Source organism: Hemicordylus capensis, chromosome 2, assembly GCF_027244095.1.
Source record: "Hemicordylus capensis ecotype Gifberg chromosome 2, rHemCap1.1.pri, whole genome shotgun sequence".
Taxonomy (NCBI): domain Eukaryota; kingdom Metazoa; phylum Chordata; class Lepidosauria; order Squamata; family Cordylidae; genus Hemicordylus; species Hemicordylus capensis.
Window position 1 is genome coordinate 426,930,380 of NC_069658.1, and position 26,472 is coordinate 426,956,851.

Here is a 26,472-nt window from a genome sequence, read left to right on the forward strand (position 1 = left end):
ATGCATTAAATGCTAAAGGAATAGGTTTTAGATGGGAATTACCAGAGGGAATCTCCTTCTTTTACAAGAGCAAGAGTTATAGATTCACTGAGCTCCTTAAAGCACAAGAATTCTGGCGGAAATACAAGAAAGACTTATCTTCTGAACATCCTGCTCCATAAATATATAACTTAAACCATTCTGTATGGATTACAAACGATCTTACAGATTTTTATCTTGGAATGTAAATGGCCTGAATTCAAAAATTAAACGAAACAGGGTTTTTCATTTTCTTAAGAAACAAAATTTGGATATAGTGTGTTTACAAGAGACTCATATTAGAAAATGTGATCAAAACATTTTGGTAAATAAAGCCCTGGGACAAGAATTTGTTTCTTCAGATAAGAAAAAAAAAAAAAAAAAGAGGAGTACTTTATGTTAAACAACAATTTGAACCTAAATTGATCTTTAAAGATGAAGAAGGTAGGGTACTAGCACTAGAAGTTCTAATATCTGGAGTTAAAACAGTGATAATTGGAATCTATGCACCTAATGAAAGGAAAGTTGAATTTTATAATTATTTGGATCAAAAGATGGCAGACTTATCGAATGCTAATTTGCTTCTATTGGGAGATTTTAATGGAGTTGTTTCGACATCTCTGAATAGAAAATCTGATTTATCGGAAAAGAATTTACAAGGTAAACTTCCTAAAGCATTCTTTGAATTAGTAGATCATATGGATCTCAATGATTTATGGAAAATTAAAATTTTAAATGCAAAAGAATATACCTACTTTTCTGAAAGATATCAATCACACTCTAGGATAGATATGGTCTGGACATCCAAAACTATTATAACTCATATGAAAACAATGGATATCCTACCTAGGACATTTTCAGATCATAATCCAATTTGTTTTGCATGGAAGGAGTGACTTCATTTAGGTGGAGACTGAATGAATATCTTTTGAAAAAACCAGATGTGGTTGAGAAAGCCAAAAAGAAGTTAAAGGATTACTTCGAACTGAATTTAAATCAAGGATTGGATAACAAAATTGTTTGGGATGCAAGTAAAGCGGTTATGAGAGGTTTTTTTATACAGCAAAATGCATATTCTAAAAAACAAAGAGGACTGAAAAAAGAGGTACTACTGATGCAGATTTCCAAAAAGGAAAGAGAATTGATATGGACTAAAGATAAGAAGATCTCTCAAGCTATTAAGATCTTACAACAACAACTCTCTATGTTAATAGCAAATGAACTTGAACAGAGTCTGATGTATATCAAGCAAAGATCATTTGAATTTGCAAATAAACCAGGCAAGTTGCTAGCTTGGAAAATTAGTCTTGAGAGGAAGAAAAACTTTATATCTAAAATATTTACTAAAAATGGGCTCTCTTATAATGGAAAGGGAATAAGGATGGAATTTTTTTTAATATTACTCAGAATTATATAAAGGCAAAATAGTAGAAGATAAAAAAATTGAGCAGTTTCTTAGAACTAAAAACATTCCAAAACTTTCTCATCAACAAACAGAAATTATGAATGCTCCAATAACAGTTATGGAAATAATAGAAGCAATAAATCAAGCTAAACCTAACAAGGCCCCTGGACCAGATGGACTCTCAGCTTTGTATTACAAGTTACTCAAAGATCAAATTTTACAACCTCTTCAATGGACTATGAATGACATTTTACAAAAAGGGATTATGCCAGATTCGTGGAAACATGCAAATATTACAATAATCCCAAAGCCAGATCAAGACTTAACATTAGTCAAAAATTATAGGCCAATATCACTTTTAAATAATGATTATAAACTTTTTGCTGCGGTTTTGGCAAGGAGACTGAAAGTGGTACTACGAGACTTTATTCATGAGGACCAAGCTGGCTTTTTACCAAAGAGACAATTGAGAAACAATGTTAGAACAGTTTTGAATGTATTGGAGTATTATGAAAAACATAATGATAAACAGATGGCGATGATCTTTTTGGATGCAGAGAAAGCTTTTGACAATATTTCGTGGCAGTTCATGTGGGGACTATTAGAGGAAATAACTGCTGGTGAACATTTCATTAGAGCAATTAAAACCATTTACTCAGAACAATTTGCCAAGATGATTGTAAATGGAGAACTATCAGACAATTGTGTAATACAAAAAGGGACTAGACAAGGTTGTCCACTTTCTCCATTGCTTATTATATTGGTTTTAGAAGTGCTTTGTAGATCTATTAGAGAAGATGATGAATTACATGCTCCCAAAATTGGGAGACAAGAATATAAATTGAGAGCCTTTGCAGACGATGTTGTGTTATTTTTAGAGAATCCAATGGATAAGATTGAAAGACTTTTGGACAAGATACAGCAATTTGGCCAGTTAGCTGGATTTTATATACATAAGACTAAAACTAAGGTTCTGACTAAAAATATAGATCAGAAAATTAAAGATAGATTTGGTGAAATAAGTGAGTTAAAAGTGGAGAAGAAAGTGAAATATCTGGGAGTTTGGTTAACAAATAATAACTCTGTGCTGTTTTCAAATAATTATGTTAAAACATGGAACTCAATGAAAAATGATTTGCAAAGATGGTCTAAAATGAATTTATCTTTGATGGGAAGAATCTCTGTGGTGAAGATGAATGTTTTGCCTAAAATGTTATTTCTTTTTCAGACTATTCCTATAATTAATAACTTGACTTGTTTTAGGCAATGGCAGAAGGATATAACTAAATTTGTTTGGCAGGGGAAAAGACCAAGAATAAACTTTAAGAATCTAACAGATGCAAAGAAAAGGGGTGGTCTTACCTTGCCAGATTTAAGGTTGTGTTTTGATGCTGTATGTTTGACATGGCTAAAGGAATGGATAACATTGAGAAACCCTAGAGTCCTTGATCTGGAGGGATTTGATAGAAGGTTTGGATGGCATGCCTATCTATGGTATGAAAAAACTAAAGTACATAAAGATTTTCTGAATCACTATGTAAGAAGGAGTTTAATGAGGGTATGGTTAAAATATAAAAATTGGTTGGAACCAAAAACTCCGTTAGGGATATCCCCGATTGAAGCTTTATCACGTAAAGAAGTAAATATGCAGATGTCTGGGGGTACGTATAGAGATCTGTTGTATTTTCATGGAAAGGATTGTAAGTTAAAATCTTTAACTGAATTACAAAATGTGGTCAGAGATTGGCTTCAGTACTATCAATTAAATGAGAGATATAAGAAAGACCTTAAAGTTGGATTTGAAGATCAGATTTCGAACTTTGAGAAGGAATTATGTCAAGATGATGAAAAATTAATTTCCAAAATGTATAAATTATTACTTTTGGAGGAGATGGGCTGTGGGCTGTGCAGTATGGCTGACTGCAATAAGCTAGGAACAGCTGGTACGAATTCAGTCACACACACCTCTGACTCCAAGGAGCAGCAGCAAAGGCATTCTCCCATTTCCATTGCCAGTTTTGATGGGTCTGGGGTGGGCCTTTGACGTTCTCAAAAATGTGAGAAAAGGCCACAGCTAATGGGTATCTAGAATTCCCACAGGGGGCTGCATTTGGGCCAAACACCTTCTGCTGTGCAAGTGTGCATTCAAGTTTGTTTTGTTTTTTAAGATCCTTTCAATAGTAAGCCTTCCTTCCTCTGCATCTCAGTCTTTTACATTTTTAAGTTCAAAGGAAGCTGATCATTCAGGATTGAAAGAAGTCTTGGCAACAAGATCAATGTGTGAAAACATCCAGTTTTAGTTGGAGACTTTTCAGGTGCCCCTTCAACACCATAAATTTAACACAGAATCAGTCTATTAGCTTAGTTTCTTGGAGCAGTCCTTTCTACCCAAGGACAGGATACTTGGGCAGCTACCCTCCAGCACAAACCCCACTTTCCTGCACACAAGTGCTTATTCTTAATTTACTTGCTACCTCAAAACAATAGTGTTTTCAGTCAAGACTTGGGGGTCAAAACAGATGTTGCATAATTTTTGGTTCATGATTTTTATCTACCCTTTATGAAAACAGTAGTGGGGAAGGGCATAGACTATGGCATCCAGGGAAGGGCATTTAGCTCTTTCCCTTCATTATATTGTCCTGATAAAAAGCTCTTGCAAGTCCCACGAGGAAAGCTATCTCCCCACCTGACTGCTATTTTAGTTAAGGAAAAGAAATTGAGTCAAATGGGCAGTTAGTATCATATTTGTTTTTACCCCTATCCTAGGCAAAGTTGTGCTGGAGTGATGCAGCAGGAAACTGGTGTCAAGCAAAGTGTTTTTTATTGCTACCTTCAACTATCAAGGGAAAATTTGTCTGAGAAGACAGCATTTTTACCTCTAAAGCAATTTTATTCCAAGATAAATCTTCATGAAATACAAATTTAAACGATGCCATTGTAAAGCAGCTAGAAATTATGGGATGCTTTGTACATCTGGAGGTTCATCTAAGGTATCTGGGGCATTAACCAGAGAAACACTTTCTGATGTGCATCTATCAAAACACTCTTCTGTGAACTCCAAGTGTCCAACACACATTCAGCTTGAGACTTTTAAAAGAAGCATTTTAGAAATCAAAATGTCAAATGCAGAAGCTCAAAGATTTAAAGGAGGACAAAACTTTTTTTTATTTTAGTCAAATCACAATACTTTTTTCTTTAAACTGTTGTCAGTGTACCCACAACTTACAGATCCTATTTTTTTTTCTTCCAAGGCTTGTTTGGGAATTACAACTTTCCTCCTTCAAACAGATGAAATAATCCCACACTATTATTCTAACTAGAAATAAAGTATTCCATTCCAACAAATAGTAAGAATACATGAAGTTACAGCCAGCCAGACAGTTGACAGCCATGGAGTCTTCAACAGTTTATTAGAAATAATGTAGACATTAAAAAAATCCCCACTGCTTTGAACACAAATTGAGGTTTTCAGGCTTATCATAAGCTGGTCAAAAAAACCCAAAAAAGATCCAATAGTGTATTAACATTTTGTCACTCGCTTTCATACCAACAGTGCAAATACAATTTGGTCTAAATGTACAGATTGACAAGCAACAACGTACAGGCTCTCTTACCACTCCATATTAAGAGATGTAAGAGCTTTGAGGATCAGACAACCAAATGTACAGGCTTCACCCATTTTAAGTTTTAAGGAGTTGCTAGATTTAGCTAGGATATCTTGAACACTAACTAGTGATTAAATACAACAAAGTGAAGAGCATTAAACATTAGTGGAACATACCCTGAAGACACCCCTAGAGGTACAGCATGTTACCAGTTTAATTTTGAAAGCCAATTAAAACATTGCTTCAGCCAGTTCTGTTCCAGGTATAAAATCTGAAACTTAGTTATTTGCAATCCACAATGTGAGAGGGAAAGCAAAAATTTACTACTTCATGTATACTGAGAGTTTCCCCAATGTAATATGACGAGGCAAAGAGGCTCTGTAAACCCTTTTATTGCAACTGTTTTGTATCGATTGCCTATACCTCAATTTTTCTCTTTTTTTCCTTTTTGGAAGTCTGGAAAACGTTCATGCATAACATTATTGCCTCACGTAGCTTAAGACTGCCCTGAACAATGTACGCACCAATCATCAGTGAAGCTGCTTATAACAGGTTGAAGATGAGTTAAAGGATGCATTTTCTGCCTTTAGAGCTATCAACTCAGGAATTCTTATCTCAATTATGAAATGTTGTAATGAAGTTCTTTCCCTAAACCCCCAAAGATGTCAGTTTCTTTTATTCCAGGTCTGGCATTTCTGAAACAAATAAAACACACATTCAATATTGTATGCCAATTAACCAGAACAAATGCACCAAGGGTACTTAAAGAAAAAGAGCATTAACTCAGTAACAGTCCCCCCCACCCCCCCAGAGATTTAACAAGTCCCACTGCAGACAAATATGGGAATGATGCCAGCCTTCACAAATCCACTTGCAGAAACTACTGCTCCTGGTGTTCTAGTGAGGACACCTATCAACACACATCCCCCTCCTGCAAGTTATCACTTGCAGAGGTTTGGAGAAGAAACAGGAGTTTTTCCTGCTATTTTTCATCTGTTCTATATCCCAGTACAAATGAGAGAAATCCCTACCTCACCCTCATGCCAGAGAATTTGGATGAGGGGGTTGGAGACAAGCACAAACTGAGACTAGCTAGTCTGCTAAGCCAGTGACTCAGCCAGCTTTATCCAAACCACCATTGGTTGGATCATGAATGTGACCTGAATGAGTACTGAGCCCACACATGCAGTGCAGAGCTAGGATGCAATAATCCTCGTGAAGCGACTGCTCCATGAATTGTCCAAAACCAGGAGGAGTGGTTTAACAGTGGCTTCAAACCAGGATCTGAAAGAAGCGATTCCTTCCTCACAGCCAGATATGCAGCAGGAGGAGAGAAAGGGAGAGTGCATGTGGGCTCAGTGCTTGTTTGAGTCATGCTCATGATCCTACAAACTACAGATCATCTGAAGCCACCAATATCTGTGGACTCCAACAGGACATCACACACATGGACTATTAAGGCTTATTCTCAGATGTCTCATCCACCATCCCCACCAAGGCAATACAACTGCTGCAGGCATTTCATCTTCTACTAAAGTGGCAGTAATTGGAGCAGAGTTTGGATGAGATACTAACATAACTGCAACCGCAGGAAAAAATAAAGTAGGGATCTTGCATTCTTGAGAGCAAGTGTATAATGATGAACACACAGGTGTTGGTGTTCAGTTTTTGTTTTACCACTTCTCTTCCATCTTGATGATAAAGATCAGAGATTGTGCACATAGGTGAAGTTGCAACAAACCTACAGTCACCTAGCCTATGAGGAGCAAGAACTCAGATACTTCATTCCTAATACAGAAACTAACATGGCTATAACCCCATTTCAAAGGCAGAATGCAGCTAACACAACAGGGCAACATATGCCCTCCTACCAGCTAAGGACTTTTTAGTCATTTTGTGATGCACCGCAATGCAGAGGGAACAAATGCAAAGAAAGCTTCTCTCCTGACAATGATCTTAAGGGGGACAAAATTATTCCATTCTCCACTCCTAAGTGGTATGGCACTGAGAGTCTTTAATCATGCCAATTTGTGATACAGATGGGAATGAAGCATCAATACTTAACACAACTTGCTAAATGTTCATGAGAACTGCAAAAAGGTTTTGCCCAATTTTACCCAACATAAAGGGCAAGTATATGCACAATAATTTGATTAACTTACTTTCATCATCGCTGTCTGGTGAATCCTAAAGCAAAAAAGATAATAGGTTAGCAAACAAGCCAGCTCCTGAACCACATCAATTATGATTTAAAGCCACAATGCACAAGAGCTGAGAACTTTATTTTGAGGATCTATATAGGAGTGTATCTACATAGCTGGATTCTTGCTTTGATAAGCATAAAAGAGTTTACATTTAGTTTAAACCACACAAAGGATTTGAGAATGAAGGTGAAAAATCTATATGCAACTGTGCTCAAGGTATCAGGATTTTTAAAAATATGATTTGCATAAATGGGTTTTCCTAGATGGTCATATCAAATGTGAAGTTCAGATTCAGAAATACACCTTCAGGTTTCCTGTAATGACAGGAGGAGGAAGCAAACTTCAGTACACAGTATGTATTGACACCAGATACAGCTAGGACACTTAAGAGTTCATTACATATGACATGGATCTTGAGGTACTCACATCATCTGCTCCATCTACTTCTGGCAAATCTACATCTTCATCACCCCCCATGTTGTTCATCATCTAGATTAAAGGGATTAATCTTCAGTACAGACTCACTGATTTTGTTGTGAACTTAAACAACAGAATCAAACTTCAATGCAGTGAAGCTCAATGCCTGGTTAGTACAGTTATCCCAGAGCACCAGCAACTGCTGGATCTCCTACTTACTTCAGAAAAGCGATCGAAATTGGACATATCTTCATCTGAATCATCTTCCCAGTCTTTCCAGTTGTTAAAGTCCACACTGAGCCAATTCAGCTATTCCATGAACACAGAGCAATGTGCAAGGCAGACAGAAGGGTTGGTGGGGGGTATAAAGACATGAGGTTAGAAACTTTCAGCTGGAAAGATCTTCTACCTACAGAGAGGACTTTCATCCTTAGAGGGATGACTTTTATGTACAATCAGCTTCCCTATCTGAAGGTGTGATATTCATATAGTATGGTGTCCCTCAAGGCTCCATACTTTCTCCAATGCTTTTTAGCATCTACATGAAACCGCTGGGAGAGATCATCAGGGGATTTGGAGCTGGGTGTTACCAGTATGCTGATGACACCCAGATCTATTTATCCATGCCAACCTCTTCAGGAGATGGCATATCCTCCCTAAATGCCTGCCTGGAAGCAGTAATGGGCTGGATGAAGGAGAATAAACTGAAGCTGAATCCAGACAAGACGGAGGTACTTATTATGCGGGGTCAGAACTCGAGAGACGATTTTGATCTACCTGTTCTAGACGGGGACACACTTCCACAAAAGGAACAGGTTCGCAGTCTGGGAGTACTTCTGGATTCACACCTCTCCCTGGTTTCTCAGTTTGAGGCAGTGGTCAGGGGTGCTTTCTATCAGCTCTGGCTGATACGCCAGATGCGCCCGCCCGTTTCTCGAAATCAATGACCTCAAAACAGTGGTACATTTGTTGGTAACCTCAAGAATTGACTTCTGTAATGCGCTCTATGTGGGGCTGCCTTTGTATGTAGTCCGGAAACTCCAGTTGGTTCAGAACGCGGCAGCCATGTTGGTCTCTGGGTCATCTCGGAGAGACCACATTACTCCTCTGTTGATGGAGCTACACTGGCTGACAATAGGTTTCAGGGCAAAATATAAAGTGCTAGTTATAACTTACAAAGCCCTAAACTGTTTAGGCCCTGGGTATGTAAGAGAACATCTTCTTCGCTATGTGCCCCACCACCCATTGAGGTAACTTGAGGAGGTCCATCTTCAGTTGCCGCCAACTCATTTGGTGCCTACACAGAGACGGGCCTTCTCAGCTGCTGCCCAAGATTGTGGAATGCGCTACCTGCTGATACACGATCCTCCCAAACTATGGCAATTTTTAAAAAACTTCTAAAAATACATCTCTTCAACCAAGCTTTCTCAGCTTTTAAGAACTTGTTTTAAAATTGTTTTGGCTATTTAATTGGTGTTTTATGATGTTTTAATTGTTAATTATTATTTTATGTAGTTTTATAATTTCTGTTTTAATTGTTAACTGATTTTAATGGTGTTTTAATTTAAACTGCCCTGAGCCTTTTGGGTGGGTGGTATAAATTTTTTATTATCATCATTATTATTTCTTGTTTACACAGTCAGACAGGTGTTATTGACTGGTTTGTTTTATCCAGACATTGAGTCCTTCCCAAGGGACCTGGGATGGCTGAATTGTATTATCAGTGTTGTTGCTGTTGTTATAGATATCGTCGCAGGATATAGGCTGTTCCCAGTAAAGTTGCTTTTTGTAATTGGCTGATGGTGATTTCTGTGGCCCCTATGGTGTTGAGATGCTCTTCAAGTTGTTTTGGAATTGCACCTAGGGTGCCAATTACCACTGGGATTATTTTGGTCTTTTTCTGCCGTCATCATCATCATCATCATCATCATCAATATTTCTTAAGTTGTTCCCTTGAACACTAAACTTTGGTAGCCTGGTGTCTACATGTTTAGAAGCTAAATGAAAGAAGATGTTTAAATAAGATGATAGTTTCTGTGTAGTTCAGGGACTCCCCATATACCCATGTTAATTTGTAATTCCCCACCCACACAACAAGGACCAGGCTTCCAAGGCTTTCAGAATACTGAAGGTATCAGGTGGAAAGAGGAAATGAGAAACTGGCCTGCTTGAGCTCCAAATAGTTTATAGTAGGGGAGTATTAAGAAATGTGTGCAAGTTATGAAACTAAAAGGCTCTCCAGTCTCCTCCATGTAATATTTAAAAATATTTCAGGAGGGAGGAAAGGGGCATTTTCCCCACCCTCCAGAAACTAATATATAGGAAGAAATTGTTTATTGTTTGAACCACCAAATCGGAGTTAATTAGCACTTTACAGCACAACGGAAAGTTTCGAGGGTAGGAAAAGTTCATTTTTCTTCTTTCTGAATCTCCTCCCTTTCACACTAAGCAGCACTACAAAGTTCTTGGCTGGGTCGAATTCTGTTAGGAGTTGGAGATATAATAAAATATTGCAGTGCAATTCCCCAACTTTGGTTTCTCTTCCAATGTCAATGTTGGGTAAGTGCTCCAAGTCCTTACATAGCAGCAGACTGTATGCATGTGAATGTTTGAGAATCTTTGCATGCATGTGTGCTGAACAAACGGTTGGTCTTGGGCTGGGGACCCGAGAAAACTTAAACTTCAAAAAGCTTGAGAATACTGTCAAGTTTGAGAATACTGATTAGAATTAAACAACTAGGTATACCTTTGCCCTCTCTTTTGTTAACCGTGGCCATGACTGCCCAGATTCTCCTTTTCGTAAACAACATAAGACAGATCTGTCTGTTCTTTTATGCTTGGATTCCTGAAGAGTTAGAAGAGATATTTTAACACAGTAGACACACATTTACAAAGAGCAAATGAAGTGGTTGGCCTGTGTCTAGGCTACACCACTTAGCTACAAGTAGGAGCATACAACAAACTAAATGGCAGGAAGAAGGGTTCAGCCTTCTTGCTCACATGCTGAGATTTTCTCTGTGAGATTTGTTTTCGTGTGGAGGAGCATTCAATCATATGGACTGATGCTTGCAATATGAACTAGTACCATCACCTCTTATTTTTGAAAGAACTAAGCTTCGTCTGTATACAGGAGCCTAGAGTTACTGCAGTGGTAGTCATCCAATGAACCTTGACATTGGCTGCCTATATTAACTCCTTAGAAGATGTTAGTCAGTGACACTCAGTGTCAAAAATCCTCCGCTCCCTGATGATCTAAACATAAGATCAAAAACCTGTAAATATTAAGAGCAATGCAATCTTGCTTTCTTAGCCCAAGTTAATTAGGGGACAGGGGAAAGGACACACTGAAGCAGGTGTAAAGAGAGCTGCGTCCTTCTGCAGACATTTCACCTGCAGCGAGCCAGCCCCGCTCCATCAGAGATGTAAGTGATGGAAGAAGCAGAAATCAAAGTTTTATGTAATTGTTGAGGACTTAAATAAAAAAGTGGGATAAAACATAAATGAGTGGATGATGCAGCTTTTTTAAAAAGCTGAAATGCTTTGAAGACTACCAGGAACAGAAGTTAGGCAGCTATGCAAAACAACAACAACCACCCCCAAGCCGCCTTATACTGCTCTTTAATGGCAAATACCAATTTATTTTTGGAATTATATTGATAAACATGTGTAATCAAGTAACTTACTACAGTGGTCCCTCTACTTACGAAATTAATCCGTTCCGAATGCACATTTGTAAGTCGAAAAGTTCGTAAGTCGAAAAGCGGTTTCCCATAGGAATGCATTGGGAACGGATTAATGCGTTCCGGAGCCTAGAAAAAAGACCCAGACCCCCAGTAAGGCTTGCAAACTGCACAGGAACATTTCTTTTCAAGAATAAACAGGCAGTAAACAGGCAGGCAAGTCAAGGAAACCGCATGTAAAATTCGTAAGTCGAGGAAACCCCATCTAAAAATTTGTAAGTCGAAAAAACCGCATCTGAAACCGGATCTAAAACTGCCGTTTGTAACTCGAAAAATACTTATGTCGAGTAGTTCGTAAGTCGAGGGACCACTGTAGTTGTAAATTCAGTCACTGCACGAACACAATTAAGTGTTTCTATCCACTGGTACAAATATTGAGCATTTCTAGCTATATTTAGCTTTCTAGCACCACCATATGCTTCTCAATATAATCCAATAACTACTGCATTTTGATCAGTTCCTATGTGGTGCTAAGAGTTGGCCTCATTAACAAATTATGCTTAATACAGCTTAGTGCTTTTTTGACATGCTAGAATTTAGCATGCAATTGAAAGAGTAAGATTACTTACATTTGGATCAATAGAATTATAAAGATCAACTTCATTTAAATGTTTGAAGTTATCATTTCCTCCAAGACAACTGTAGGAAAACAAGAACAAATATTTATTCTTAATGTTGTCTCAAAAGAATACAAGTCTGTTTAACCAAACAAAATGTGATCTATATTTCATTTACCTGAATGTAAGTTTGGATTTCTCAAAATTTATGTTAACATCTTTACTGTCTTCAACACAAAATTCAATAAAGACATAGTCCCTTCGGTCATACCACTTTGCAGAAGCAGGCTGCCTGGAAAGATCATTTGAGAACAATGTCAAAAATGTTAACTATTCATTTAGCATTTCAATACAAAACAAATGACTCAAACTGTGTGCAAAGGGTAAGATACCCTTTTTTCACTACCATCGTTGCTGCCATTATACTTTTCCAATTAGCTTCCCTTATTTGTTGCATATTTTTTTTATCTAAAGCACAGCAAGCTTGCAAGAGCATTCACAGGGCTTTAAAAATTGTACACACCTACAAGTCCAATAATAATAGTAGGCATCTGTATAGTTCTGGAGTGCAAAACACTTCACATGCTCTCTTCACATTCTTATAGCAACCCTGTAAAGTATCCCCATATTGAAGCTGGGATTGAGAGGGAATGGCTTATCTAATGAGCCCATGGCACAGATGAGTTTTGAAGCAGGGAAATCCTTTTTTGCAGATCAGTTTCTTAGCCACTATGTTACTCATGCAGGTGTAACATAGTGACTAAGCCTTGCATTATGCCTGCATCTAGGAATGTTAAGTAGCTTCCCAGTGAGAAGTATGTGTTTTATGATTAGCAACTAAAGTACTAGACAGTGTTCCCTCTAAGGCGTGTGTGCGTGCTCACACGGTTTTTGATGTCTGCTCAGTTAATTTTAGACACCGCTCTGTTTGAATCAAGAGGGCCCCATTCTGAATGCATGTGCACACAAACTGCCTTGATACTGGTGCCCAGAACAAAACTCATCCTGCAAACAGATGAACAAAATTAGAGAGAACATGGGTACTAGACTTGAAATGCAGACACACCTGATGGAAACACTGAACAGTATTTTGCTGGCAGTCTTAAATTCAGCAGGTTGTCCTATATGACAGCTGAGCAATGTGTGCCATTTGATTCAGTTCAATAGTTAAAATGGAAAGCATAATTACATCCTAGATAACAGTCATGTATTTTTTAAGCATTTCCTTGCCCACCATGTAGATGGCATCAATAGTCCACTGTATTGTTGAAACTTTAACCAAAAGTATTAGAAGTTCAAAAAGATTGAAGTGGGGTCAAGATTAGTAGTATTCAGATAAAGATGTGGTGGACATCTGAACAAAGCAACAGTTAGGGATGTTGCACAAAAACTGGGTTGTTTGGTTCAGCCCTGATCAACCCCCTGTTCGGGGTTCAATTAAACTTTTAAAAACTGTAATAAAACTCACCATCTCCAGAGGTTCCCCTTCCGCTCGCCTCGTTTTCCACAAATACGCCTGGTTTGGGAAGTTTTTGGCCTGTTCCGGGCCTGTCCTCCATGGCGGCAGTCATTTTGGAGGCTGCTGTGGATGCTCAATGGGCCTCTGCATGGCACAGGCATATTTGTGAAAAACCAGAGGCCAGCAGGCAGAGGGGGAATGTCTGGGGACACACGCAGCCACAGAGAAGCCCCTGGAGTGGGAAGCAGTGAGTTTTATTACAGTAAAAAAGTTTTTTAAATACCTGAACGCGAAACAGGGGTTGTTTGGTCTGAGATTGGGTCGGACAGGGGCCAGTTCGTTTCGAGGGTGGTTCAGTATCAAACCGGGCCTGTTTGATGTTGAACAGGTTCAAATTCGAACCTGTTTGCATATCCCTATAAGTCACTAAGCAACAAAGACTACGGGTCATGGAGGTTATATGGAGCCCAGCACGCACAATTTGAAGGGGACAGGCCTAAGCAACCGTGGATGTGCCGACACCCTCCTGATGCATCCTTTTATCACAGGGTGCAGTGGGGCTGCTCATTGGAACAGCCACTTTAAACAAGTATCTGGAACATGCGTAAACAAGTATCTAGACCACATGTAGATGTTTAGGCCGTGCAGATTAATAGTCCCGCCACACAAAAACGGGACATACCAGGAGGGCATTGGAACATCCATCAGAGACATGCCAACAGGCACACTCTCAGTGCATCCTCTTCATAATCATGTGTGCTAGGCTCTGTATAATCCGTTCTGGCCCTATATATTTCAAATGTAGCTCTTAATCACAAGCAAATCAACATGGCCTTTTCATTTTGTAACTTCATTAGCACCCTCCATTTCATCTTTTAAGTTTCCAAACCAGAGTGTTAGGAAATATTGAGCACTTCAAACAGGGGCTGTGTTTAATGGTTCAGCAACTCCTCCTAGAGGAGCATTTATTTGAACGTTTGGATGCCACCAACAGAATAATCAGCTTCAAACTTCTAACACATTAATGATCTGGATTCTCAGAGGAGGAAGTACATTTTGGGGCACTGATTTGGTTTGTTAGATTAGATGGTCATCCAATTTGCTATTAAAGATTGCACAGAAGTTCCCAATTTATATTTTTTTAAAATTACTATCCTCACACCAACTTTGATTGAGGGCATACTGTCTTCATAAGAACTTAACCCCAACAACCCATGGGGATGACGCCAGCTCCCAGCACCAATGTATATAGTGTTGGGAATTCAGGACACAAAACAGGCTATTAATCGAGTTCAGAATGAGCAAGCTATTTTCTGAATTTGAAGGAATCCATTTGGTTTTTCTGAGCTCAATTCAGAGACTGATGGGGGAGAGTTCACCATCACTATTTCATATCACTTGGATAAGTTTCCATCTTAACCTTATCAAGCACACTAGGAGCTTCCTAGTCAAGAAAAACACATACAATTCATACAAGCAGGCCCTATGCAAGCATTTCAGTAGCATGTTATGGATGTCATGGAGTTTGCAGCATGACAGAATTCATGTTGAGGCACCACTTGGGAGAGCTGGCCCTCCATGTTGATGTTGCTGCAATTCACAGTGTGGCACCCACTTTATAGGATGCCACAATAAAGAAAAGCATGGCAGCCACACAAACTATCCCAGTGTGAAGGCACCAGCTCTCATAAGATGCACTTCTGCACAAGTGCTTTCAGATAACAAGCATGGTAGTAACTAACTTCAGCTAAGGCACTCACATGGGATTCAGAATTTTTATAAACCAGGAAATATTAATTATAGCTGTAAAGTAGTACATATTCTGAACATCCAAAAAAGAACACAAGAATACAGCTTCGCAAGTTCACATTGTAACAACAAGCTTTGTTGAACAGAACTGTGTGTGTTGAGACCACAGCAATGTCAACTTTTGTTGCCATGGCCCTCATATAAACAAGGGCAAAGCAACTGCAGCAATAAAGTAGTGAGTATTAGAAAGCAGCATATATCCTGTCCCATTACTACTACTTTTAATGATTTTAATCAGAATTGTATACTGCACCTAGTATACTGCACCTTGAGCCACAAGGACAGGCTTTTAAAAATCTCAATCTTGCTATAAAAGCTGAACCAATGTTCCTCTAATTGGAGGGTTCTGACCTGTCTCAAGCATCTCTCATCCAAAATTATTTATTGCAGTGCATTCCATCTATGAGAGTGTCTGCCAGATAGAAAAACATGGCTCCAGTTTCAGAGATAATGGGAGGATTTCAAATTTTCAGGACCACTATATTCGGGTACTGTTTGAGCAACTCAATGGAAATTTCAAAAGAAAACCTGGTTCAGGGGTTTGTTACTCCAAAAAGCTGTCATTCACACGAGTCTCTCCACTGTTTGAAAAAATACACGTTTGCTCAGTTCTAAATTTGCAGAAGTCTGAAAATAGATTTCCACTCTAGTTTCTCAATGATAGAATACTATGATCTAGAACTGGCATGTTGTAAAAGTCAACTTTAACTCAAAGCTTGGCTATAAGAATCACAATTTTGGTTCAAAGCCAAGTCCTCTACATTCTGTTTTAGCTGACAAATACATTTAAGAAGTTCACCCAGAAATGAGAAAAACAGAATTTATACAGGTCTGATCAGTATTTGTATTCTAGTATTTCATCTGTTCTTATTCCAAATAACTGCATTCAGAACTACACTGATCTATGCAGAATAAGTTTTAAAAAACAGAAGAATGGTCTCAAGGTCATCATAAAAGCTTTTAATCAAAACATGGAAAAATACTGTTACGCTAGATCAGTGCTTGGTCAGTAGCCTACAATGGGTTTCTGCCTATTTGTATTTCAAGTGCTCAAGATACAATATTCTTAAAATGCTTACAGCAACAGCCACCAAGAACAAGCAATGCACCTGTTCCCATCTCCCAGGATCTTCAACTAGAATTTGAGGCACATCACACAAGTTGTTCTGCCTTTAAGCTGTGACATAAGCTGTGCAAATATATGTTTTCATTTTACTCAAGGGGGGAAAAAAAGCAGACACCCTCCTCTAGAAAGCCTGGTCCAAATTGATGGTGATCAGACAATACTCAGGGGAAAACATTTTCAGCATTAAAAACAGCAGATGTGTTAGAATTCCTAAGCACACTAAGTTATTGACAAAGATCTTAGAGACTATTGTGAGTTAATACAACACAGATTCACAGTAGGTTATTCCTGAGAAGTCATCTGACTGAGATCACAAATTTATAAAAACTGTAGGTATTGTCGATCATTATTGATTGTATTGTAAACAAGTTATTAGTAATTCTAATAACTGGCTTCATGTTATTTTTCTTGTCAGTAGCTGTCAGCTTTCAGGGAACCCTTTCCACATTTATTTGTCTGCCAAGGAACCCCTGTGTATTGTAGAAGATGCTGGGACATGTGCTAAGAGCACAATTACTTCACTGAAGTGCTAGCCAAGGTCGTCAGGCCCCACTTTTTCTCTGTGCAAACCAAGTGTGCCATAGAATATATTCAACATTCCCTTATATCTGCTGTTCCCAATCTTCTCCTGCCGTGTGCAGACAAGCAGTTTTTAAAAGGAAGCTTGTTCAACATTACTGATGTTCTTATTGAGGAATCTCAGGATTCCCCAGAAGACCTTTCAAAAACCACAGAAGATTCTTTCAAGTATTCAGTTGGGACACAAATGCAGTTATGTTAGTCCACTGAAGATACTGAACACAACTCTGTAGCAGCAGTCCCATTAACAAGCAAGCCAGGCAGCAGAAGTCTGTAAGCTGTTCTTTGATTCTAACTTGACAACCATGGTTCATGCTTTCGTAACATTCAAAATGTGCTCTACATAGGAGTGCCTTTGGTTTGTGCTCTCAAGTACCTTTGAAGAATTCTTATGTCCTACTACAATCCCCCAAATCCCACTTAACAATTCCACAACCCCCCGCAAATCACATAAAGTCTATAGAGAATAATGTCCTTCATAACTACTCTACCCCAGCACAGTACCTCCAGTGACTGTTGCTGGTGTCTATCTTAGGTTTATTTTTAGATTGTGAGCCCTTTGGGGACATGGATCCATCTTATTTATTTATTTCTCTGTGTAAAGCACCCTGAGCCATTTTTGGAAGGGTGGTATAGAAATTGAGTGAGTGAATGAATGAATGAATGAATGGATATGTATGAAACTAATTTATTAGAGATCTACTACAATCCCAGCCAGAGCATGGTTATTAAATATTTTTTGAACTCTTTGGGCCTGTATTAGATAAGATTACACAAGTAGGGGGATATTAATTTTCATATTTTTTAACATTGGGATAAAGTGTTAAAAATTACATCTGAATGAATCTCTGGGATAAAGTGGGGGGGGATTAATTTGGTTTGGGGTAGGTTCCACTTTGATTTATAATCTTCTATATGTCACCTTAAGTGGCATAGTGGGGAAATGCTTGACTAACAAGCAGAAAGTTCGAATCCCCGCTGGTATGTTTCCCAGACTGGGAAACACCTACACGGGCAGCAGCGATCTAGGAAGATGCTGAAAGGCATCATCTCATACTGTGCAATAGGAGGCAATGGTAACTCTCCCCCACCCGGATTCTACCAAAAGAAAACCACAGGGCTCTGTGGGTGTCAGGAGTCAAACACACTTTACCTTTATATATACACAAGGTCTCGGGGCAAGCAAAAACCTTTTTAAAAAGACAAGTAACCTGCAATTATACCTCAGGAAGAGTGAAGGACTGGTTCCCAGCCTGCTGTATTTAAAGCAAGAGGCAACTAAGCACTGGTACTTACCTATCACATGCCCTTTTGCATACATCCCAATCACACCTTCCTCACTTCATTCAGCCAGCCATTCAGCTATGTATCCTATATCTCACATATAGGATGTGAGATATACACACCTTTTGCTGATCAAACACTGTATTGGGGCTGCTTCTGTGGGCCAAAACCTTCTACCCCAAGTCAGAGATGCAGGGTCCATTTCTAAGATTTCTGCTTGGTTACTTGAAAAGTGTTTGAAATGCAGTGAGGGAAAATAAGGTGGTGGGTTTGTGTTTTTTTTTTTACTACATAAGTAGGTCAAATAGCATGCCAGATCAGATCACAACCTATTTAGGGTATCAGGAAAAATTTTTATAATAATTTTTTTTTAGAAAAGTAATGAGGTAGAGATTTGCATGGGAAGATTTTTGGGGAAATCCCCATCTACAGCTCCTTCTGCATTCTGTTTCTGGAGGAAAAATTCTAGAACAGGGGTTATTGTGGCTGGGGGGGGGGTAGTTGTAGACCAACACCATTGGGGAACCAAGGATTGAGAACCCCTGTTCTAGAACTTGGACTATGTCATCAACTGTTGGAGACCAGAAGAGACTGCCACACATACTCCCATGTGTCTGTAATATAATTATACCTTTGTGTGGATCCTAACACAAAGGTATAATTAGTATGAAGATAAGCTGCTTTGAGAGCAAATCCTGGATGAAAAATGGGATATAGATATAATAAAATTACACAATGTACATCTACTTACCTCCTGGGCAGCGTCTCAGAAACTCCATCACACCTAGGACTGAGATCTGCTCACCACTCAGTCCAGCTCACTCTGCAGGACCAACAGTCACCATTGGCAGGTGCTGCTGCTGCTGGAGGGGAAGAGCATTCCAGGCCCTGTGAGTTAACACCTACTTACCTCCTGGGCAGAGCTAGAGACACACCACCACACCACACGGGACCAAGCTCCCTCGCTTTTAAATATATTGTGTTTATAAAAATATCTGGATTTCATTTGACGTTTTTTTTATTCCCCCCCCGCCAACCCCCCCCCATTAATTTGTTTTTAAACTGTGAGTCCCTTGGGACAGGATTATTATTACTGAGGAAAAAAGCAGTAAGTTGCTCTAAGTGCATGGGATAGAAACTATACATCAAACAAGCCATTCAACCACTTTAGTTGCACACATGAAATCAAATGTATTTGTACTTGCACCCAAAATTCGCTCTACTCATAACCATACTCTTCCAATACCTCAGAGTTTCATTCAACTCACAATGTTCACAATAGTAAAGTGGAGTATCGTGAGCCCACATGGAAGCCTTCCCTCAAAAAACACATCCTCCTTTAGTATGGTTAACAGATTTTTGCCAGGAGAATGCTTTTGTAGCTAAGAGCTGAAACCAGATCTCAACCTTCTGTGCACTTAGAACTGCCTATTCCACTACCTTCATGTGCCGACTATTTTCTGCTAGGGGAACTTGCTAGACATGCCTATTTCCAAAAAGGACTGAGCAATACTATGGTTCTGGCAAATCTAGGTTGGGTGGTGGTGGTTCTGAGCAATCCTTCACTTTGAGTTTCAAACTAAAATCAATCAGGGGCAGTATGAAGATTAGCGAGACTGGTTGATAACAAGACATCAGTTGTTATGAGGGATGAGGAGCAGAGATAGTGTGTATCTATTGCAGGGATCCCTGGTTTCAGATCCTGGTTTTTTGGAACTAACCAATGTTAGGAAAACTGTGGTTTATTTCTGTAACAGGAGATGGTATATTCTGTACCCAGAGAAGAGGAGGAAAGAACAGGAATCTGAGGCACACTATAGTTCATTCATGATCTAAGCTAGGTCTATATTTTCTGTGTACAAAGAGCCACCCTCCCTCTCCAAATAGGCTCCCTCTTAGAGGCTGGGCTACTCACTCTCAGGAGCAGGGGGCAAGTTTTGTCTATACCACAATCACACCCTCAAATAAAATGTGTTACCTTTCCCCTGAAGAAATGAATGGCAGTCATTTACTTATATGAAAGAAAGCAGAAGGCTGCATTCAAGGACAGCACTGGGGTGGGGACTAAGGTTACCCCTATTTGTTGGGGAGTGGGGGAGGCAATTTTTGCCCTTCTCCCAATAGCCTTGTTGTCTGTAGTCAGTTTAGTTTGTGACATGGATGTGAACAGGAGCCATTAAGAGCCAATTTCCATTGCCCATCACCACCACATGTTGGTGCACCAGATTCTTGGTTGCACTACAGTGTAATAGAACTTTGCAAAACTGTCTTTTAAAGTTAATCATGCATGCAGAGGAGATGCAGAGGAGAATCCTATTTTCAGACTGCTGCTCAGAACAAGTATTCTAGACATGCATGCATCATGCATGCAGACACACATGGACACACATACAAAGTTCCCTTCCCCTACAACTGTCACCCAATTCCTTTACATTCAATAATTTCATGTTAGGTTTTTGCATTTAGTGTCTGTGTTCCAGTTCTCCCAGTTAGATGTCTGTAATATCTACAACCGATTTATACTTAAGTTAGAGAACTTTATAGCTCATTAATATTAGGTCAATGGCTCAAACACCACATTTCCCAATCTCCAAACCACAGTGAAGGGATTATGCCACTAATGTGTGCATTCAATCTTTCTCTTGGTTTGCTATACATTTATGCCTGAATCAGAGTTAGTACTAAGTTAGGATTGCCCCAAACCATGCTAACCCATTTCAAACAATGATATAGAGGTAATCCTGGTTGGCACTAACTGAAGTGAGTTCCAATTCAGATACATATTACAGCAAACCATAAGGGGGCGGGGAATAGGAAAGGTGACAGGGCATGAGAGCACACGGAACACTCCATTTGATCCAGAATGCAGATGTCTGAACCAGACCTATGTTGGATCTCTACAGGTCAACTTGCTTACTAACACTGCATTTCCTGAACATGTACACTGTTAGCTTTGGGTATTATTTTGTAGACAAATAACGTATTCTTATTGTCATTAGCACGTGCAAGCTTGGGGGAGAATCCTATTTTCAGACTGCTGCTCAGCACAAGTATTTGAGACAGCACTATGTGGCGGCAGCAGCAGCTAAAGATTGCCTTTCCTTTCTGTGAAGGACTCTGGATCCATATATAGGTCCGACACGAGGGTATTGGTGATTTTGATCAACATCAGTCATTGGAGAAGACTGACCTCTCTAGAACGGCTAGTTGCTCAATACATTCAGAGAGAAAATAGAAGGACCAGGGATAACTCTACTTCATATGAAGATTTTGGGGCCAGCCCTAAATCCAATTCATCATATGAATTTACTGTAGATAAAGATTACCAATTACAGCTTCATTTAGCTAACAAAAAGCAGAAAGCAACATTTCTGCATATGTTGTGACATTTACTGTTTGATGGTTGAACAAATTAAGTTAAACATTTGCTGATGGGCAAGCAATGGCCTAGTTGGCACATAGTAGCAAGTGATTTGGCCATTCATACTTGAGCCTTGTCCTCCCCCCTCCCAATTTACTCCAGTTCCATTCCTCTTTTCCTGGTTTGGTCAAGCCATTGTCTTCCTACAAGTCAGAACTATAACCCACGATGGCTTCCAATTCTAATTTGCAGGCACACTATAGTTTGCACAAAATATAGTCTGTAAAAGACAAATGCAACAGTAAGCCACAGACTTGAGAAGAGGGGCAAGGGGAAAGCATGCAAGTCTCAAACCATGTTTGGCTATTATGTATGAACCAAGGCACCATTAACAAGGCCGCTTAGTCTAGTCACTACAGTGTCTTGCTTTCAGACAAAACATTTAAACATCTCCAGGACTCAGGAAATTCACCAGTCTACTTGTCTGTGACGAGTGAAAAATGATGTCCAACGAGCAAAAAAAAATCCTGATATGTAATGTACCAACATAGCTCGACAAGTAAAAATGTTTTGTCTGGCTGGTGAACAGAGCCAACATTTCTTGAATGAACATTTTTACTCCAGAGAGAAAGTTAGCAGAGATTTGTCAAGGTCAACAAGCCTGTACCAGAGCCAAAATATCATCAGGCTTCTGGTTCATCCAGATACATCAATGCTGCTTCAAGACTGATCCGTTAAACTGTAAGAATGGCTAAATTTACAGCGCAAACTGACAGCATTTTCTACCATTCACAAGTTTCTGCCTATTTCTTCATCTTTAATTGCTATCTGATTTTACCTAGACAACAATTTCTCTCAAGCTTTTTGAACTTGGAACCTTCCTTCTCAATTTACCTTCTGAGCTCCCCAATCCAATATCAACAATCTCATCTACAGGTAAACATGTCAAGTTGTGTGAATGCAGCTTAATGCTGTGTAGAAAGATCTGTGGGCTTCCAACATGGATCAGTAAGGATCCTCTGTTGGAGGCTTCATACCACTGTGTCATGGCTGCTGGTGGGAGGAAAGTGTCACTTCCCCGAAGCTCTTACTCTCCTCCAAAACTCTGTGCTGTCCAACTGTTTTGTGCCCAAAAACACCCCACTGTAGTTTGAGAATCCCTTGTCTAGACCCAAGTTTGTTACTCCAGAACTAACACAAAAACCTCTCTCCACACTGGAAAGAGCCTAACAGCTGAAGTAAGAAATACTCACCATTTTTAGGGAAAGGAGAAATTTGCCATTAATAAGTCTGAATGGCAAAGACAGTGGCACCCTTTGAGCTGGACTTCCAGTCTGAAGTCTGGTCCTCCACTACCCAGGAGCCTCATACATGTCCCCGTGGTGGCTGCACCACCAGCCTGTACTGCGCTGCTGCCAGGTGTCCCACAGCAGCCCACCACAGGCTTGCAGCCCGCCGGTGTGGCCTGCCAGCCCCATCTCCTGCTGTGTGGTGGGGGTGCTGAGGGCCAAGAGGAGCTGGACCTGTGCAATCTGCCTGCACCTGCTCTGTCAGTGAACTCCTGCATGCACCATGCAAGGCAGTGCAACCGGAAGCTGCTGAGGGAACTCCTCCGACTCTGAGAAACAGCCTCAGAGAGTGAGACAGACACACAGAGATACACACACTCTATCCCCCCACCCTCCAAGTGGTGACTACAGGCATGAGTGGAGAGGCAAACAGCAGAGCCAGACAATAGCCTGCAACAAGCCAGCCAGGATGGGTCTCCCTTGCTTGCCACCGTGTGTACACACACACACACACACACACACACACACACAGAGACCAACAGAGAACCACCACCAGGTAACTGTGCTGGTGGTGGAGGAGTGCAGTGCATTCAGCTAGTTGAAGTGGCAAGACTGTCCATGCAAAATGTGTTATCTCCAGGCCCATGGGAAGTATTCTATTCAGAATTTCTTCCAAATATACACATAAAAAGTTTCCAGCTTTCCCTGAGCATGTTCTGGTGTAAAAATAGAGTGCACTGTAGCTTATTCTGCAGCAGCAGACACCCAAAAGGCCTTTAGGTCCAGGCTCCAAAATTACCTAGGTGCACCTCTGATGACAGATGCTTATGACAATTCCACCTTGATAAAATGGAAATTATTACACAGTCTAAAGACATTAAGGGATCCTATGCTTGCAAGCCCTCCAGACTTCTGTAGATACTTCTGAAAAAGCAAAAAAAGGTCACATGTGTTCCCATAAGTGAACTGATTGCTTTTTCCTTGCCCTTGAAATACAGGATCCAATCCTTACTATAAGATTATTAACTACATTACTGTTATGGTGGTAGCAGTCATTAACACTGGAAGCCATCTTTTAGATGCCTGCATGATTACAAATCCAGCACATCTTACTGATAAAGAAAGGTATCCATTTGGTTTACACTGCTCTACCAACTCACTTTGTTGTTCTTAAGCCCAGCATGAACTCTTGCCAAGTTGTAACTGGATTTGCCCTCACACTTTCACTACTCAAGTTAAATTTCTCTCCCCTCATTTGTACAGGCATGTTATTTTGCTTCCTTTCACAAGCCAATGCGTCCTGCCCACTACTCACCCATGCTTGCCCCTCAGATACAGGCATTCTGATTTTATTCCTGGCCAGTATAGTTTAGAAAGATTATAACCTTCCAGCCAATCCCCATAAAGCACTATTTCATTTAGCTCTCAACCTCAACTACTGTACCATTTCCTCTTCCTCACAGATCTTGTAGCTTTCATTTTCCCTCTCCTGCCCTTCCCCCACTCCAAGAGCCCCTAAAGCCATAGAAAAGGTCTCCTTAATCAAAGAAGGGTTTCCAGCTCTCTTCCTCATACCCACCCAAGATAGCCAGTAGTTTTCCTCCAGCAAGATCTCGCACGTTCTCTACTCCTCTAACTCTAGATTACAATACAGCCAAACCACATGCCCCAATTCATCCCTTTCAAGCACGTTTAATTTGCTCATTCTAGGCTTATTAGGCGCCATTTATGCAGTCCTCAATTACTAGAAGAAGAAGAAAAGATGTCATGGCCCAAACCCGTCTAGACACGACACCCTCTGATCTGGGAAGCCTTCTCCCATAATCGCTTATGCATGTCCGGGTGGGGATGGCGGCTTTGTGCAGTTACTTAGTAGTGAAGAAAATGCACTCTGTACCTGCTCAGAGGCGCCTCTCTTCATAAATCCTAGGACTTAAGCTGTGACATTGAATCAGAGCTGCCAAGGCAGAAATTTAAGCCCCACGCCCAGGCTCCATTAACCTCACTCTCCCAATAACCCCCCTTCCTGAAGAACAGGCATGCCGTATTTCTCGCCCCTCCCGCCAGAACTATTTCCTGAGCGGGGAGATGGGTGGGAAAAAGATATCTTTCGGGCCGCCCACTCTAAATTTAACACCCAGCTCTCCTTTTCAACCTCTCCCGGGGCCCAACCGCTGACCCCGCCTCACTCACATGGCGAATGGCGTTAGCGGCGGCGGCTTCGACTCGCACTCTCTTCGCTCGCTCGCTCGCTCGCTCTCCAAAGGGCTCGGCCAGGAAAATGAATGCGGGACCAGAAGACTCTTGGGAAGGACGCGGCAGCAACGGCGGCTCCTTCTCAGGGCTCAAAGGCTCAGGCCTGTTACCCACAAGGCACCACGCGCGCGCTCTCTCGCTCGCTCCAGCAACGGCGGCTTCCAAGCGGCTGGTGACGCAGCAAAATCCCCCCCCCCCTCCACTGGCCTTCACCGACACCTCCTTCCAGCCAAACGCTAGAAAGGCGCATGCGCGCCACTCGCCGCCACCCTTACCGCTTTGCCGTCTTCAACGGCGCGCCTACCACAGCTGCTGGAGCTTGTGCGGCTGCGCATGCGTCATTTTCCCTTTCCCCCTCCTGGTTCCCAGCGCGCGTGCGCACAACTCCCTTTCGCGCACGTTCTTTCGCTCTCTCGAATCTTTGTACTTTTCTCCGCCTTTTCTAACCACCACCCGCTAGCTCAGCCCACGGGATAACGCATGCGCATTGTTCTTTCGCGCACGTTCTCGCTCGCTCTAGACTTTCAAAGCGTCCAGCTACACTGAAGCGCATGCGCCTTAGGACATGACTGCACGATAGTTACTTTACCCTTGCCAGTTGGAGGTTAGGCCGCAGCTGCTTTGCCAATTGTAAATTAAGCCGCACATATACCTGGGTAAGACCCATTGAACACAGTGACCCAGGACCCTTTTGAGTAAACATGCATAGGATAGGATCCAACTGCTCAAGAAACGGCTTTTGGCACCTAACACAAAACCAGTCTCGTACTGTGTAAGTCTATGAATCCAGGAAATACTCTCTGATAATTCTGTATGCATGTGCACGAATGCTCTTTAGAATCTTCGCTCCATTCTAAGCTTGCAAAGAACATACAAACACTTTGCAGATACACACGTGGACAAATTTGTTGGTACCCTTACAGCTCATTGAAAAAGTGTGTTATGTCTCCTGAAAAGTGATTAAATGAAAAGCAATTCTCCCATGTATACCTTCATGCCTTTGATATGTCTTCGAGTAAAGCAAAGTAAATGTGAAAAGAGATAAAGTATTGCTTATTCTACAAAGATATTCTAAAGTGACCTGGACACATTTGTTGATACCCCTAGAAAAGATCATAAATAATTGGATTAGAGTGATTTTTCACATTAGCTGTTTTCTTTATTTAGTATCACACATGCCTCCAATTGTGCAATCAGTCATTCAGCCTATTTAAATGGAGAAAAGTAGTCACTCTGCTGTTTGGTATCCTTGTGTGTCCCACAATGAACACAGACCAGAGAAAGCAAAGGAGAGAGTTGTCTGAGGAGATCAGAAAGAAAATTATAGACAAGCATGTTAAAGGCAAAGGCTATAAGACCATCT

At 40.5% G+C, this 26,472-nt stretch overlaps 1 protein-coding gene across 1 annotated transcript; it reads right to left on the bottom strand.

The window, feature by feature from the left end:
• Nucleotides 1–4,563: 4,563 nt before the first annotated feature.
• On the bottom strand, nt 4,564–25,331 carry PTGES3 (prostaglandin E synthase 3). Its single transcript, XM_053297495.1, has 8 exons — nt 25,047–25,331; nt 12,125–12,238; nt 11,959–12,028; nt 10,396–10,494; nt 7,869–7,958; nt 7,659–7,721; nt 7,191–7,215; nt 4,564–5,723 (listed from the first exon to the last, which is right to left on the bottom strand). Coding segments are annotated over exons 1-8 (483 nt in total). The 5' UTR covers nt 25,049–25,331; the 3' UTR covers nt 4,564–5,703.
• Between the last annotated feature and the right edge of the window lie 1,141 nt (nt 25,332–26,472).